Genomic DNA, 15300 nt, shown 5'->3' with positions numbered 1-15300 from the left:
TGCTCTTCTGTGAGTGAAGAGGGCTTCTGCAATGGTGTGGTGTGGTGTGGTGTGGTGTGGCTGGGATTCAGGCTGTTGAGAGCATGTTCATCGATCTGTGGTGGATGTGGTTTGTATCGCAACACGTTTTATGTACATAGGTGCTGGTTTCGAATAGACGATAAATCACCTTCCCCCTCGACGATGTCATGAATCACTTTGCACACCTGTCTGGACAGATTATCCCGTACTATTGAGATGTATGTAGACCCCCCTTTTTTTTTTCTTTTTCGTTTTGCGCGTCGGACAGAGCACTGGTCGCGGTCGTTTTCCGGTAAGCTGGGTTATCGTACTGCCCCTTTATTAACTCATCACTGGATTTCCTTTTCAGTCTTGTTCGAGCTTCGTGGTTACAAGCCGCGGAGAGCTCCTACAATTTCTCATTTTTCGATCGGTTTAAATGAAATCTGCGGCTGTGAGAATTTAAGCTACAGCTGCTGATCGGCGTTAGTGGTTGAGCAGAGGACTCATTCCCCAACAACCAACCGAAGGAGAACGGGGAACGTGGGACACTCCGGCTACTTTGCCACATGTTGCAATTCAATTTTGAGCCGTTATTGCTAGTAATGAATCTCAATGTAGATTTTCTTCAGGAATGACCTTGGACCTGGCTGTAGGCTGGTAATTAAGTCTGGGGCACATTATAGTAGGCATATTCTACCAATACGGAGGGAAATGCGTACAATAGTACGAAGTCACAACAGGGACCTTTATTTACACTGTCAATCATTTCAAGGCCTAAGCTAATTTGCAGTGGACGCTCGGTTAAACAACAAGTTTTAAGAGAAGCTCTTTATACTAGCCTTTGCAAGGATGTAGTCGATGTAGTCGTTAAACAAGCAAAACCATGAGAACCGCAAAAGAAAAGAGAAAAAAAAGAAAAAAAAGCCCGGAGGCCTCATGCCTTCATAATCCGCTTCAAGTCGTTAAGGGTAAGGGGTTTGAGCAGGTAGTCGTCCATACCTGCCGCGAAAGCCTGATCCTGCAATTCGGAGGAGGCTACGCCGGTCAACGCCAAAATGGCGGTGCGGGGGAGGCCATGCTCCTCCTCGTACCGTCGGATTTCGCTCGCTGCCGCGATTCCGTCCATCCTCGGCATGCACAAGTCTGAGCAGGTTAGGGCTGTTGTTGCTTGCAATAGCGCGCGGGGAGCATACCCATCAGTACGTAGTCGAACTTTCTGGTTGCCTGCTTGTATTTATCTAATGCAACAAGGCCATCAGATGCAGTCTCGAAGGTACATCCGATCTTTTTCAGAAACATAGAAAGAACCTGCGCGGATCAATAACTTGATTTCGTGTGGTAACCTTCCGCTGGATATAGAATGCATACCTTGAGGTTGATCTCATTATCATCCACAGCCAGTACGCATATAGCCGCCTCTGCCGGGGCTCGGGGAACGAACCGCGCATCGTTCGGTGCGCGTGCCTTGACCGCTGGTGGAGAGTCGGAGCTCTCAGCTTTATCAGAGTCCTCGACTGTCGACCGTGGCCGCGCCGGCAGAACGGCTATAGGGTGCGCGGCCAGACGATTATCTCCAGCAGTCGTAGAGCTCTGTAAATCCGTGATTTCTCGCAAGGTGTGGAGAAATCTCTTGGGGCCGAGGCTAGATTCCTTTAGTACGTGTCTGGAAGAAATCATGATAGGGTGGCGTACGGTTGTGGAATGTGGAATACGTCGACACCGTCGACAACGAGGTGCCGCGGAGAAGCGAGTTCAAATCCCCCAATGACAATGACCGAACGGAATCGGGACTTCCGCAAGTCAATTCCTGGTGTTGCTTTCCATGTCGGTTCCTCTATTACTGCGATGTCACCACCATCACCACCACCACAGTTTGAGGGCTCAGCAAAGGAGAGTTGGTGGTCCGCATGGCGAGAAAGGTGGCTGCTAATAGAGGTTGCGAGGGCGAGTCTGCGTTTTGCGTCAGTGCTTAGGCCTTGGCCCATCTCGCCCCCCTTCAAATCAGGGTTCATCCCAACCATGACTACGCGTAGTGGTTTCTCCGGACGGATTCTCGTATCCGGAGGCCGCGTGGTTACAGACTTCTCCTGCACGAAGTCGACCGGAATGTGGACGTCAACCCGTGTCCCAACTCCCAGGTGGCTCTCCACCTTGGTGTAGCCCCCGAGATGTTTCACAAGCCGGTTTGTGATACTCATACCGAGTCCAACCCCTTCAGTGAGGACAGACCCTTGGGAAAAGGGAGTGAAGAGTTGGTTCTCAAGATAATCTTGAGCAATTCCGCAGCCAGAGTCCGTTATTGTCAGGTGTGCAAAGTCGGTCGTCCGCCCGTGGCGTTTCTGTTGTTTCCGGTCGAGAGCTATCTCAATCACCCCAGAGTTAGTAAATTTCAACGCGTTGCCGACGATGTTCTTGATGATCCGACTCCAAGCGCCAGAGATAGAGTGTATCCTCCAATCAATCTGGTTCTCAGCCCGAATCACGACAGCAAAATCATCCGGCTTCCTCCCCGGGCCCACTTCCACTGAACCCACGCCATCCTGTACCGGCCAGGTGCATCCAGAGTTCTTAAATGCCTCGTTGAGGTGTCGGTGCCCGGCAAGCACGACGTTTGTCACATCTTCCACAAGGGAACTGAGATCGAATTCCGTCGCCACATCCCAGAGATCCGCGGCCATATTACTGCACCGCTTTTGCGTCTGCGAGAGAGTGCTAATCTTGTTAAAGTCGAGCCTGTTTCATGTAAGGTCGTTAGCTACCCATCCCTATTGATCCCGAAGAGTAGGTCTTACAGGCAGTGTATTGTATCGAGCAGCGTCTTTGCGCAGGTCTCGACCATTGTAACCATATCCCTCTGAGTGGGGCTGAGATCAGTAGACTGTAACAACTCACAGTTGCCCAGCATTCCGTGAAGCGGCGACCGCATCTCATGGCTTATTGATGATAAGAAATCCGATTTGCATTTCTTGAGGGAGCTTCCCTCAATCCGAGCGACCCAGCAGGTGATTATATCCCCGAGTACTTTCAGGTAACCGAGGTCGTCATCACCCAGTGGACGGTCACAATCCCAGACGATCGTCGCAGCGAGCCAGTCAGACATACCATCATCCTGAAGTGGGACAAACATGAGCGACGCTGCATCAGGGAACGCTCGGAAGAGTTCTCTAGCTACGGTCTGATGGACTGTATTGCGTGTATCCATAGGCTGGCCTGCATTGAATATTTGGCCATGGGGAAACATCTGGAGCAAGTTCAGGATCAGGTTTTCGTCTAGCGTAGGGGGTTCCCCTTCCAAAGCCTTTGTGGAGTACTCCTCGGAGATCGCAGAGCCCAAGAGACCGCGGAGTTTCGATGATGAGCGGCGTCTGGAATCCGCGCAGTCGCATTGCCCTCCCATTTGGCAGAAGCTAGTGCAAGACGACCTAAGAACAGGTTAGTTCGTACGCTCCGGTTCCAGTGCGTGTCATAGGCACCTTGTAAAATCGCTTTGCGAATGAAGGCGAGGTGCATCCATCAGAATCACTCCGTCAACGTTCATGCTGGCCTGGAGTAGTGTGCACGCCTTAGCGTAAACTGATGCAGCGCCAGGGAACCCACTCCGCTCGGTGGCTAAAGATGTTAGCCCGTGGAGCTGCTTCTTCATTCGTAAGCTCTCCTTGCGCGCCGAAATGGTATGCAGATGCTCCGCAATAATCCTAGAAGTCTGGTCCAAGACTGCGAGGTCATTGTCTGGGAACGAGGAGCGAGGGCTCCTGCTGACCACGCCGAAGGTACCGATTTGAATCCCGGAGAGGTCACATATAGGGACATCTGCGTAGAAGCGAGCCTGCGATCGTTGGACAAGTGGATGACTCTCAAAGCTCACTTCGTGCTCCCCTATGTCTAAGATGACGTGCGGTCTGGTCCGACTAGGTGCTTTTGTGTCCCCACCTCGTCCTCTCTCTAAGCTGGAGACCAGAACACCAATGAGACTTGCGGTGTTGAGTTCCCCTTCCTCAGATGTGGAGCACGATGTCGTCCCTTCCGCAACAACAACCGATGTATCACCGTTAGCTAATGCGGTAAAGGTGCGCCCATAGCCCAGGCTGGATGCAGCCAGCTGCGTAAGAGCCGTAAGCATCGAGTCGCGCACGGCGTGCTCTATTGGTCCAAGTGTGTCGTGAGGGCGGACCATCGTACAAGACGAGAATTGAAATAATTATAGTCGTTGGCTCGTTCGATGTAGGTCACAAGAACTACCAGGGGTGGTGTACCATTAGCAACCGCTCCGGTCAGCAAGAGCCCCTTGCAAAGATAGCTTACCTGTAGAGTGCAAAACGCCATAGATGGGGGAAAGGTTGTACCCACAAATACTTCTAAATTCCATAACAGGCCTTCGTAGAACGCTACTATAAGGTATATATACTTGCAACAAGGTGATTACTAAACGCACAATAGCCGAGTAAAGCACATACTCCTACTTTTGACGCCTCACGTTCGGAGCCGAAGAATCTCTTGGCGTTGAATTTCTGGGGTCGGGTGCCTGTGGCGGAAACGTCACAATGATGGGAAAATCTAGAATTTTCTCCGATTGCTGCAGCCGACGCAAGCGGCCGATACCGGGGTGTCTCTTATCAACCCGTGGATCAGCGCCGCCCTGAACGGTACGTGTTTTAGAGAAAGGACAATTGTACTGTCAGTCTGGATGACGGGGGACAGCGGGTGCATGCGATTTATTGCTAGAAACGGTCACTTGTGATGCTGTCTTCATATCATCCAGTCTAAAGGCTCTTTAAGAGGTGGATATGTTATGTGGTGCTGGGATCGGCTCGGCCGCAGTAGTGTTGCAGTGATCATGAGCCCCCCATGCACGTCGCCTCCCACCAAGCACAATACAGCGTGCTCCTGGGATTGCATCACGAGAGAGTGATAGGAGGATATCCCATTTCGCCCGATGATCGAATGACAGAAGATCAAGTTGCTCCAGATCGGTTTGCTAGACAGTGAGATGGGGCTTCCGAATGCAAGATCAATCGCTGGTCCATCAGACTACTAATCAAACACCATAGAAAGTCATCGCTAGCCTATCATGCCACAGACATGGCAGACCTCAAACATTTGACAAAACCATGGGCTTCGGTGAAGCGCATAGTGGTTTGAAATCGGTTAACAGATTCTGGCTGTCACAAACCCAGGCTTTCGGGTAGCTCCCAATGGTCCGGCATAGACTTCCGTAACTTGACTTAGTCATGGCTGAACCTTGGTGCTGTTTCTTGACGGCTAAATTGCTAGTCAGCCAATGATATGAGGTTCTAAGGTGAGTCCGATCCGTTGGATGGCTTCGACAGCCTGCTTACACTGTCGCAGTGACTGGGCCGACCTGCACGGCCGAGAAGAAGTCGGAGAAAGAATGCTTGAGAAGCGATTGGTTTGTCGGAAATGACTGCCGTTTTCATGAAGACAGTAGGTACTAGCAAGCCTGGGCTATGTAGCACAACTCCAAGGATGATTAATCGGTGCAACGAGCAACAAGCACACGATGACCCTCCCTAGATATGGGGGAAAAGTTTGGATAGAGGCCGGGCCGGCTCCGAACAGTCTAGCCCTCGACGGCAAATAGCTCGCCTTCTGCCGATTCTCTCAAGTAAGCCCCGTTGTCTGGCACGAAGGGTCGTGGCCACGTATGTTGATTGGTTAAGTATGCCGTACTGCTCTGACATGATTCTCCACTGTGCTGGAGCCGAATTATAGTGGAGTATGTTTGTTGGGTATAGTTGATAGATCGCGTAATATGTACGGTCTCCTTGCTCCACAAGCTGCGTGCCTTACTGTCTTGTTGAGCTGCGCGATTACAATGGTTGCTGCAAGTCATCGCAGGTATACAAGATTTGTCACTCCTGCAGCCGAAAAATCAGATGTGAATAACGGAATCCCATCAAGCCTACACTATGACACAAAGTCTCCGCTAATAAGAAATTAAAAGTGATCTCAAAATGCCCAGTCTCCAGCAAAGCCCACACTGCTCTGATCAGATTCAAACATATCTGGGCTGCGGCTGCGAATGGTAACAACCACTATTGAGTTGTCAAAGAATTGCACTTGCTCATCAACCGCATTCCGGCAAAGCCACGGGCACAAAGGTCATTATCTGCAGGCGTGCGCCAGGTCCTTCCGAAGCTGAGAGCTGGCTCCTGGTTTCGGGGCATGCGGAACTGCTCCGTTTAAGAGGGGTAAAGGGAAAACGTTCCCGGGAGACGTGATTAGCAGGAAAGGTGACATCCACCCAAAACAACCATGATCGGCAGTTGTTCGACTCATTCGGCGGAATTCCTGCCGTTGAGGAGTTTATTGATAGACCCGATGTGCGTCTCGGCTCGTTCTTAGCTGCTTTGATAAATCCGTTTAAGCGAACGCACACATCCAGCACAGGACATTTGCCGATATAAGGTTGCAAGGGGAAGGGTAAAGGGCTTGCCGATTTGTTCCTATTCCAGTAGTAGATAGTCTATTTCCCTTTCTCTAGTGCCACATGGCGTACACTGCAATTCCATCCGATACCCACTTCACCCCGCCTTTGCCAAACTCCACGAACTCCACGATATGATGCCATGTGTGCTTACCGAAGGTGTCTATACTTGATCAGTGTTGTTGGACTCCCTGCCTCTGATTTAGTGGGCACCTCACCGCCTCGGCCGCCGTGTGTAGATCTTTCCTCATTCCTCCCAGTTTAGCCAAAATCCACCAGTTTTACGGTCCCGGTATTCACAATGTTACGGACTGTCAAAAAGAATGAACAATGGCAGGATATCCAGCACAGGAATTAGGCGAGCTTGACACCGTGCCATTATCGCAAAGAAATTCATGATTGAGAAATGCGTGAGCATACCATGATGGATAGTGTCTCCGCTTAACCACCAAGGAGGAGTGTCATGATACGCCCCACTTCTCCCCGAGAGGCCTGTATCTTCCTCAGTAGTGAAGATGTGAGCTCGGCTACCTGTGTAGATGCGCGGTTTCCTCTGTGTTGGGCATAAGGAGGGATAGTCTGTCGAGGCGAATAGTCCGATTGCTCGCTTGATGAGGAAAGAAGAGAAAGGTTGATTCTTAATCTAAACTGTGTCGTTCGTTGACCTTCTCAGGATTTATCTGCAGGTATGAACTCAGAAGCGCACGCATGCTTGCTTTCTCGGTCGCTGCCTGGGCTTCTTCAACCTCCTGTCGGGATCGAACCGCTTTTAACAGTAGCCTCACCACACTCTCATGATCCTCAGAGCCCTGTATCGCCGCCAGGGCCAGAGCAGAATGCCCCTTTTTATCTTTCCGGTTGCTATCCACGCGAGGGTCCCGTAGAAGAGCCCTGACGACATCCTCATCGCCAGCCCGCGCCGCAAGCATCAAGGGCGTATGGCCGTATCTATCAGGTGCTTCAGGATTGAGCACATCACCCTGCTCTAACAGTATCCTGACAATGCTCGCATTCCCTGTAAGAGCCGCATTGGCGAACGGTGTCCGGCCATCCAAGTCCGGCCGATCAAGCTCGACGCCCGGCTGAGACATCAACAATCGAAATGTGCCTTCGTGGCCGTTGTGTGCCGCGGCGTCGAGCGCCGACGCGCCGACCAGCACTGCGACCTGCCCAGTCATTGCTCCCAGCAGTCGGTTGTCGACTGCGCCATTATCCGGGTCGCTTGAAACGCCGAAGTACCTCATGAGCCGGAGATGTAGCTGGTGTGTCACCAGGTCCACGGCTGCGCCATTATCAATTAGCAGCCGGACGATGGACTCGTGGCCGTGTATCGCAGCCCACATGATCGGGGTCGAGTCGTCCTCGCCGCGCCGGTTGACGTCAACATTGGGCCATGACAAGACCTTCCGTACGATATTCTCGTTGCCGCCGACAGCTGCATGTTTTAGAATCCCATGGCCACTGCTGTCTATGACGCCTGTCTTGATATCCGGGTACGAAAGGAGGCGGAGGACGATCGCTTCGTGGCCCCTCGAGGCTGCTGTCGCCAGGTAGGTCATCCTGTACTCCTCAGGGTTCCGTCGGTTGATCAGCAAATCCCCTCTCCGCATCAGCTTCTCAACAACGTCCAAGTACCCTCGCTGTACGGCCATCAGCATTGGGGTTCGTCCGCGGTAATCATCCGCTTCGACGTCAACTATAGCGCGCTGCATCGTGAACCAATCGTCGTCGTCATCATCATCATCATCCGCTGCAGCAGCAGCAGACCTTTCTTGATCTTTCTCTGACAGCCTCCACTTCCCCTCTCGCTCAAAGTCCAGGTCGAGGAATTTTTCAACAACATCGGCATGCCCGCTACTCGCAGCAAGGAAGAGCGGCGTCTGATCGTTCTTGTTCCTGTCATCCGGCTTGAATCCCTCCTTCAAGCACCACTGCACGGCTTCGCAGTGACCGTACTGTGCGGCGAAATGCAACGCCGTGTTCCCCGTGTGCAAGCAGTCGTCCATGGTTTCGTCCTCGTCGCCTACACTCTCGCGCCGAATGTGCTCGCAAAGAAGGCTCATGGCATCGAGGTTGCCGCCGATCGCAGCGCCGTGAAGGGTCAACCCAATCCATCCTCCATCTTCTTCAAAGCAAGGCCTCGCACCCTTGGCAATGAGAGTCTTCATGTCGTCGACTCGACACAGGATCCCCGCTGCCGTCAGCGCCATGGTCAATGGATCGCTCCACGCCCACTCCGTATCATCATCATCTTCTCCCTCATCCTCCTCCAGCCCATCATCATCATCATCATCATCATCACCATCCTGGTCTTTCTCCACACCCTCCCTCTCCGGCTTCGTCCCAGCTATCCCCTGAAACATCGCCTTCGTAAGACCCCCGAACGCGACCACCGCGGCCGCCATGCCCTCCGTGTACGTCTTGCGCAGCCTCTGAACCTCATCCCCATCCCTATTCCCCTCCCGTAATGCAGCAACCGCCGCATCCACAACCCCATTGACACGCTGCGCAAACTTCCTCGACACCTCATTCACCTGACGCCCCGCCCGACTCCGCTCCAGATGCCGGCTCAACAGTCTCCGGCAGAAGCGGATCGCCGGGGGCGTGGGCGGGTCACTCCGCTGCAGACACGCCGAGTCAAAGCTCTGGGTCAAAACCCGCGGGTCCAGGAAATAATCCAGAACGATGTTGTTGAATTCCTCTGCCGTCATGAGAATTCAGGTCGCTGGTTTACACCGAGCGGGGATAACATACTGCACACTAGCCTCAGCGCCAGAAAGTCCTTGACCTCGTCCACGGCCCGCGTGGAGGGCCAGTATTTGCCCCATTGTTTGGGCGGGGTGGATTGAAATATGACGTGGCGGATGAGTTCGGCTGGGAGGGATGGGATAGCCATTTTACGTTTGGGTGGTGGGTGTGTTGGTGGTTGAACAGACGGCTTTTGAAATCTAATTTGAAATCTAATTTGAAATCTAATCAAGCACTCCGTCCTGCCAAGCCACTGGAATTTGACTAGAAGATCCACTGTTTGCTGCCTCAGGCAGTGACTGTTGGTTGGAAGGAGCTTGGGCTTCAGCCTCCCAATTATCCTTGCTATTGACTTCCCCTGAAAAAAACCTGTCAGCAAACCCCTGCAGTGACAAATTCTTTCTATCCTGTTGCGGATAGTCAAGTAGCGCCTCCGAATAACAGAAATCAGTGAGGACAGAGTATATAGTCACTGTGGGTTGGGATGGCCTTGTTTTATCTTCACCTCGGATAGATTTTCGCCAAACACGGCGAGGTTTTCAAAAAGTATTTTCTGCCCCATTTTCATAGCCAGAATCACCGCTTTCTATTTTGGAATTATTCTACTACCAGTAGCCTATGAGTATTTATTCATACCAACCATCTACATCAAACTGCACATCTTATATCCGTCTCATTCTGAAAAACAAAACAGCGGCCGGGAGCTGCCTGTTTCAATAAAGCCCTAGAATTATCTTTTGGACACTGTGAATTTTCCACATCTGGTCAGTTCTTCAAACATTAATGTAGAGAGATACACTTTATCATGTAGTTCAAACAAGAACCTCTGTACCATTTTGCAGATATTCCGCATTACCCGAAAACCAATGAAGCGCCCATGCACTGGAAGCGAAAGCCGAGGCAATGATGGTCAGGCGAGCTATTCCGCCAGGCGACTGGTCCAATAAAGACAGAACGGATACTTGCAATAGGACTGTTTCCTTCCTCGGTCGGATCAACGGTATAGCGGATCATATGCGATGAGGTAAAAGAAGTAGAAGGATACAGCGAGGAGCTACAACGGGAGAGGGATAAAGAGGGTCTGGAAGCCATCTGGCGCTGATTCAATCAGACAGCTCTGTTGGATTCATCTAGTCTCAACCAACCCAAAGAAAGAAACCTCACCCTGACACAGAAACGCTTCAGACGCCTGAGCCTCTGTGTCTTGCCGACTCGTAAAGAGAATGGGTAGAACACACCCAACTTACAGCCCACTTGCCTGACCGCGTTGTAGTCTATCTCACATGGTAGGTTTGATACTCGGCCTTACTCTTCCGAAACTATTAGACCAATAGTCAGGTGAGCTCCATGTGTGTAACGATGTACAGGGCTTCGGAAATGATACACGTACGATCATGTCGCCGAGTATATCTTGCCCCCTGCTTGGAGCAGGGGTTTCTTGGGCGCCACCTTTCGAGCAGAATGTGCCAGGCTCGGATAACTTCTAGCAACCGGACTTTCCCAAGGAGTACGCAATTTGCCTCTTGCTCCGATTATCTTCGACCAAGTTCGAGCTCCATGACAGGTCCGTGATACATCATCCTCAGCCGCAGGAGATAGTATCGAATGATTCGCAGACTAACTTGACTCTGAAGACGATTAATGACCAGTATATGAAACAAGCCATCTGGGGGCTGCAGTATTGAATGACGTCATAGACTTGCCGACTATTTTACGCACATCCTACCCCTAAGCATACTTTCATCATTGCCAGGCTATATCGTCGCGGCTCAAAAGGTGTGCGTTCCTGCAAGAGATTTTTATCACGTTCTGCTTCGCTCAAATCAATGTCGCCTAGCTAGGTTGCCTTGCCCAAGGCAAAACATGATGCCAAACGGAAACCAACCTAACGAGCGAAATAACCACCCTGCAATCAGCTTCACATGGCTTGCTGCGTAACAATATGAGCATATGTGTCAACCCATGTGCATCTTTGAGATAATTCCCAGAATTTCATACTACCGGCGGCGCATCTGCTTCTACACATTGCCCCGCTTCTTCTGTAACTGCCTGTCTGTTATTTAAGAAATATGATTGACACATTTTCCTGTCTGCTCTCCCTTGTCATCTTAAGTAGAGAGCCCAAGTACATGAGCCACCTAACTCCCTATGGCAACAGGCTTCTGTTGTGTCGTTCAATCACGCGGAGAGCCGAAGACCTCCATGTGAATGCGGTCCCGCGCCACACCCAAAGCCTCCAAGCTCTTGCTCTGCGCCTTCATGAAAGGTTGCGGCCCACAGATGTAGTAGTCGGCATCGGGCAGAACAGCCTCGTCTCTGATCCGAGCTAAATCCACGCGCCCAGTATGGTCATAGTCCACACCTTGGGTATCGCCTTCGGCGGCATTTTCATAGAAGACTATGCGGCTAACCATCGGATTCTCCGCAACGATCTGGTTTAAATCGGCTTTCATGGCATGGACGCGCCCATTCCGTGCCGCATGGATGAACACCACACGCCGAGACGGACCTTGTTGGCTGACAATGCTTTTCAACATCGACATCATGGGCGTCAGGCCCACGCCACCGCTGATCAGCACCGCGGGAGTGGTGGCGTTGATATCGAGCACGAAGTCACCGGACGGCATGCTCACGTCCAGCTCCGCGCCAATCGGCAGTGACTCGTGCAGAACGTTCGAGATCCGACCGGCTGGCCGCGAAGCATTCGCCATCTCCCGCTTGACGGAGATCCGGAAGTGTTGGCCGTTCGGAATGTCGGACAGGCTATACTGCCGCGGTTGATAGGAGCCCAGCTCGGGCACATAGCATCGTACGCTCACAAACTGGCCGGGGTGGTATTCGGGCAGCGCGCCCTGGTCGACGGGGCGAAGGTAGAAGGAAACGATCTCCTCGCTCTCCGGGATTTTATGAGAGACGAAGAATTTCCGCCATCCTACCCAGCCGCCAGGTGTCTGGACATGCTGTTTGTAGAGGTGATCTTCGAAATTGATAAATATGTCGGCCAGCTCCTGGTAGGCCGCGGCCCACGCGGCAAGGACCTGCTCGTTGACGGCCGGTCCCAGGACATCCTTGATTGCGACGAGAAGATGCTGACCGACTATCGGATAATGATCGGGCAGAACGCCCAGACTGGCATGTTTGTGTCCAATGCGAGACACGGCCGTACTTAGGGCCTCGGGCTGGTCGATGTTGGATGCGTACGCCCACACAGCATGCGCCAGGGCTGCAGGCTGTTCCCCAGTTGCTTGGTGCGCAGTGTTGAAAATGTTTTTCAGTTCGGGATGCGCCTCGAGCAGACGCTTGTAGAAGAGGGTGGTGATCGTGACGCCATGCTGTTCTAGTGCCGGAATTGTGGACTTGACAATCTCCTTCTGCTGTGTGGTGAGCGGCCTTTGCGACACGGACACTGGGAAGCGCCGCGCGAGCGCTGGAAGCGCCACTCGACGACATAAGGCTCGGGAAGACATCTCACGAGGCCTGAGAAATTCGTCGAGTCTGTGAAGTGCGATAAGAGCTGGAAATGATATTCTTTTACTCCATGCGGTGGGGCGGGTTTGGGGACTTCTTTATTGCTATGTTGGCCAGCCGGGCTTACATCATCACGTAGGTCATAAGGCATCGTAATCGGATATTGAACCGCTGGGACAGCAAACCATCAAGCTATCCTTGACTAACAAAGTAGTTAGTTGACATAATCAATTACCCAACTGCCACTTTGCCGCAATTACCATCGATCTTGAAGCTATCTAAGTAACATGTCATCTCTTTCATAACGAATCTCTTGCCTACACTTAACCGGAGCACATCAGTCACTCATTCGTGATGGCCACTTTATAGTCCTCAGGCAGATGTGATTATCTGTCGTCATAGGCCTCCGCATACATCATTATTCTTCTTCTTCAATACCTAGACTTCAGGGTTTTTGGGCCGCTGCAACGTGCATGAAGAAACCTGGTGGAGGTGATGATGGCGGCTGGCAATAACACGTTGATAAGAAGACCTTTCTAGTAGTCGTCCGGCTGGTGAAAATTCCACATTTTAAAAGGCTGCACAGATAGTACTCAGTATGCATCTTCTTTCCAGGCTCTATGGGCTGAGAATGTACTGAGAGGTAGCTTTTTATGTCCTGCTTTTCCATGGACTACCTCATTTGTATAATTCCTCTAGTATTTCCAATTGGGAAGACTTTTGTCTTTTTTCAGCTCGGTACTGGCTTTATCTATACGCTGGAGGCGTATAACAGATTCCCACGCCTTCGATTAGCTGGACACCTCACCACCTCAGCTGCGGGGTGGAAACAGTTCCTCCCATATACTCTATATCCACAATTTGCACGCTTCCCTTGAGCTTTCCATCTTTAGATCGGAAGGAGCTTGTTGTGAAAGACATTGAAGTGAGAGTCTTCTAGATCAATATGTTGCAGGTGATACTAGTTATTGATTTCAAGTCAAAGCCACCTACCTCACTCAGACACAAAGACGATCTAATGCAACTCATACACAGTCGCAGGCCCCTTGGGCGCAAAATGCTCCTGATACAATTCATGTCTCTCCTGCGGCTGCTGCTGCTGCTGCTGGACAAAACTCCCGTTACCCCCGTAAGGATACCCTGAGCCAAGATCATATTGAGGCTGGGGGTGGAACGTCCGTCTCTGCTTGCGGGAGAGGAAGAAGATCGCTCCGCCGACGATGATAGCGATCCCCACTACTGCCCCAACAACGGGGCCGGCGATCCACGCTTTGGAGGAACTGCCACTCGAGGAGGTTGTAACGGACTCCCTGGCTGTTGGGGTCGTGGATGAGATCGTGGCGGCAGATGTTTCTTTTATCGAAGTCACGGTCGGAGAGGACGTAATGGCCGCGGTGGTGAGACTGCTTTTGGAAGCTGATAGATGTTATCATTATCAGCCAGGCTAGTGCAAAGAAAGAGCCAACCGGGTTGCCTACTTGGTGTCGTGCTCGCGGCGGGCAGCTCGCGGTAGACGGTGTTGGCGTTCCAGGCTTGGGCACAGAACAGGTTACTCGCGCTGGGACCGCCGTAAGGGGAGGTTTGGTAGATAGTCATTGTATAACACCGCGCAGAGGTGCTGGTCACCACGAGAAGCATCAGAAGCAGGCATAGAGCGGGACTAATGGGTTGCTTTGAGGGTGGATCTTACCAGACGAGACTCTCATTGTTATTGTAGAAGAGAGTGTTGGCAGTGCACAGCGTTGCAAAGGAACAGGCACTCCCTGAACATCCTGCGGCGTAAGTGCCGGATGTGGTCCAGGTGTTGGGATCGGTTAATGCGTGCGCTGTGGATGGGGAGTGATTTTAAGTACGGGAACCTTTGACTACCTGGAAAGACGGAATGAGCACTCACAGCCTGTTGGGTCTAGATACCACCCGATGAAATGGGGATTGCTCTCGATGGAGATGTCGACTGTCGTCTGACCGTGTGTGCCTTGGAGACGAAGCGTGAGGAAGACGAGAATCCATATCGAATCGATCCTGAAAACTGGCGATATTGTATCCGACTGAACCAGAATGCTTGGATAGGGGAGGTAGGGCAAGCAGAAAACAAGCACATCAAAAGTCGAAAATAGCAGCGAACGTCAGTCATTCAGCCTCCGATTTCAAACGAGGCCAGTACAGCATGAAGCATAAATCGGCCCCCCCTCGCTGCGCTGCGGGGCCTAGCTCCTGTACCTTGGCAGCCTCAACACCATCGCGTGATAAGGATGTGAATCCTTGCCTAGACACATCTTTGTCGTGTCCGTAGCCTTGTGTTGGATAAGAGTGTTGATCTCTAGCGGAACAACCGCAGCAACAAAGGCACGGGTTTTAATGCGGGCGCCTACCAGGGCGATGGTGTTATTCGCTACATACAGCGCCGCGGATGGGAGTTTGGTTTTCCGTAAATTGGGTTGATCTTGGAGCTAAAGCGGGCCTGGACTAGAAGCTTGTATCATTGGCGTTTAAAATTTGTCTTGCCAGGGTACCATGTAAGTGAGTGGGAGTGTCTTTCATCAGTGAGACAAGTTCTGGTAAGGTTAAACTCATATTGGCTAAAGCTGCCATGGCTTGGCGCCTGTGCTAATTAAAGCAGCACCCACGTGCTAAGT

General features: G+C 51.7%; 4 protein-coding genes across 4 annotated transcripts; all 4 read right to left on the bottom strand.

The window, feature by feature from the left end:
• Nucleotides 1-937: 937 nt before the first annotated feature.
• On the bottom strand, nt 938-3205 carry ASPACDRAFT_34610 (uncharacterized protein; the record flags this gene model as incomplete). The annotated part of the gene is made up of 5 exons (XM_020200055.1): nt 938-1146; nt 1197-1311; nt 1372-1645; nt 1696-2736; nt 2796-3205. 5 exons carry the CDS (start codon nt 3203-3205, stop codon nt 938-940), a joined length of 2049 nt encoding a protein of 682 aa, XP_020052755.1.
• A 3881-nt stretch (nt 3206-7086) lies between these two features.
• ASPACDRAFT_46576 (ankyrin repeat domain-containing protein) lies at nt 7087-9344 on the bottom strand (the record flags this gene model as incomplete). The annotated part of the gene is made up of 2 exons (XM_020201807.1): nt 7087-9149; nt 9203-9344. 2 exons carry the CDS (start codon nt 9342-9344, stop codon nt 7087-7089), a joined length of 2205 nt encoding a protein of 734 aa, XP_020052754.1.
• A 2026-nt stretch (nt 9345-11370) lies between these two features.
• On the bottom strand, nt 11371-12663 carry ASPACDRAFT_34307 (NO-inducible flavohemoprotein; the record flags this gene model as incomplete). Its single annotated transcript, XM_020200034.1, has 1 exon — nt 11371-12663. The coding sequence occupies one exon, from the start codon at nt 12661-12663 to the stop codon at nt 11371-11373; it is 1293 nt and encodes a 430-aa protein (XP_020052753.1).
• Nucleotides 12664-13679: 1016 nt separating this feature from the next.
• Nucleotides 13680-14260, bottom strand: ASPACDRAFT_46574 (uncharacterized protein; the record flags this gene model as incomplete). Its single annotated transcript, XM_020201806.1, has 2 exons — nt 13680-14080; nt 14143-14260. The coding sequence occupies 2 exons, from the start codon at nt 14258-14260 to the stop codon at nt 13680-13682; spliced, it is 519 nt and encodes a 172-aa protein (XP_020052752.1).
• Between the last annotated feature and the right edge of the window lie 1040 nt (nt 14261-15300).

The sequence above is a fragment of the Aspergillus aculeatus genome (genome assembly GCF_001890905.1).
Source record: "Aspergillus aculeatus ATCC 16872 unplaced genomic scaffold ASPACscaffold_16, whole genome shotgun sequence".
Classification (NCBI taxonomy): domain Eukaryota; kingdom Fungi; phylum Ascomycota; class Eurotiomycetes; order Eurotiales; family Aspergillaceae; genus Aspergillus; species Aspergillus aculeatus.
The sequence above is the reverse complement of the archived record's forward strand: the minus strand, read 5'-3'. Positions and strand labels throughout refer to the sequence as shown.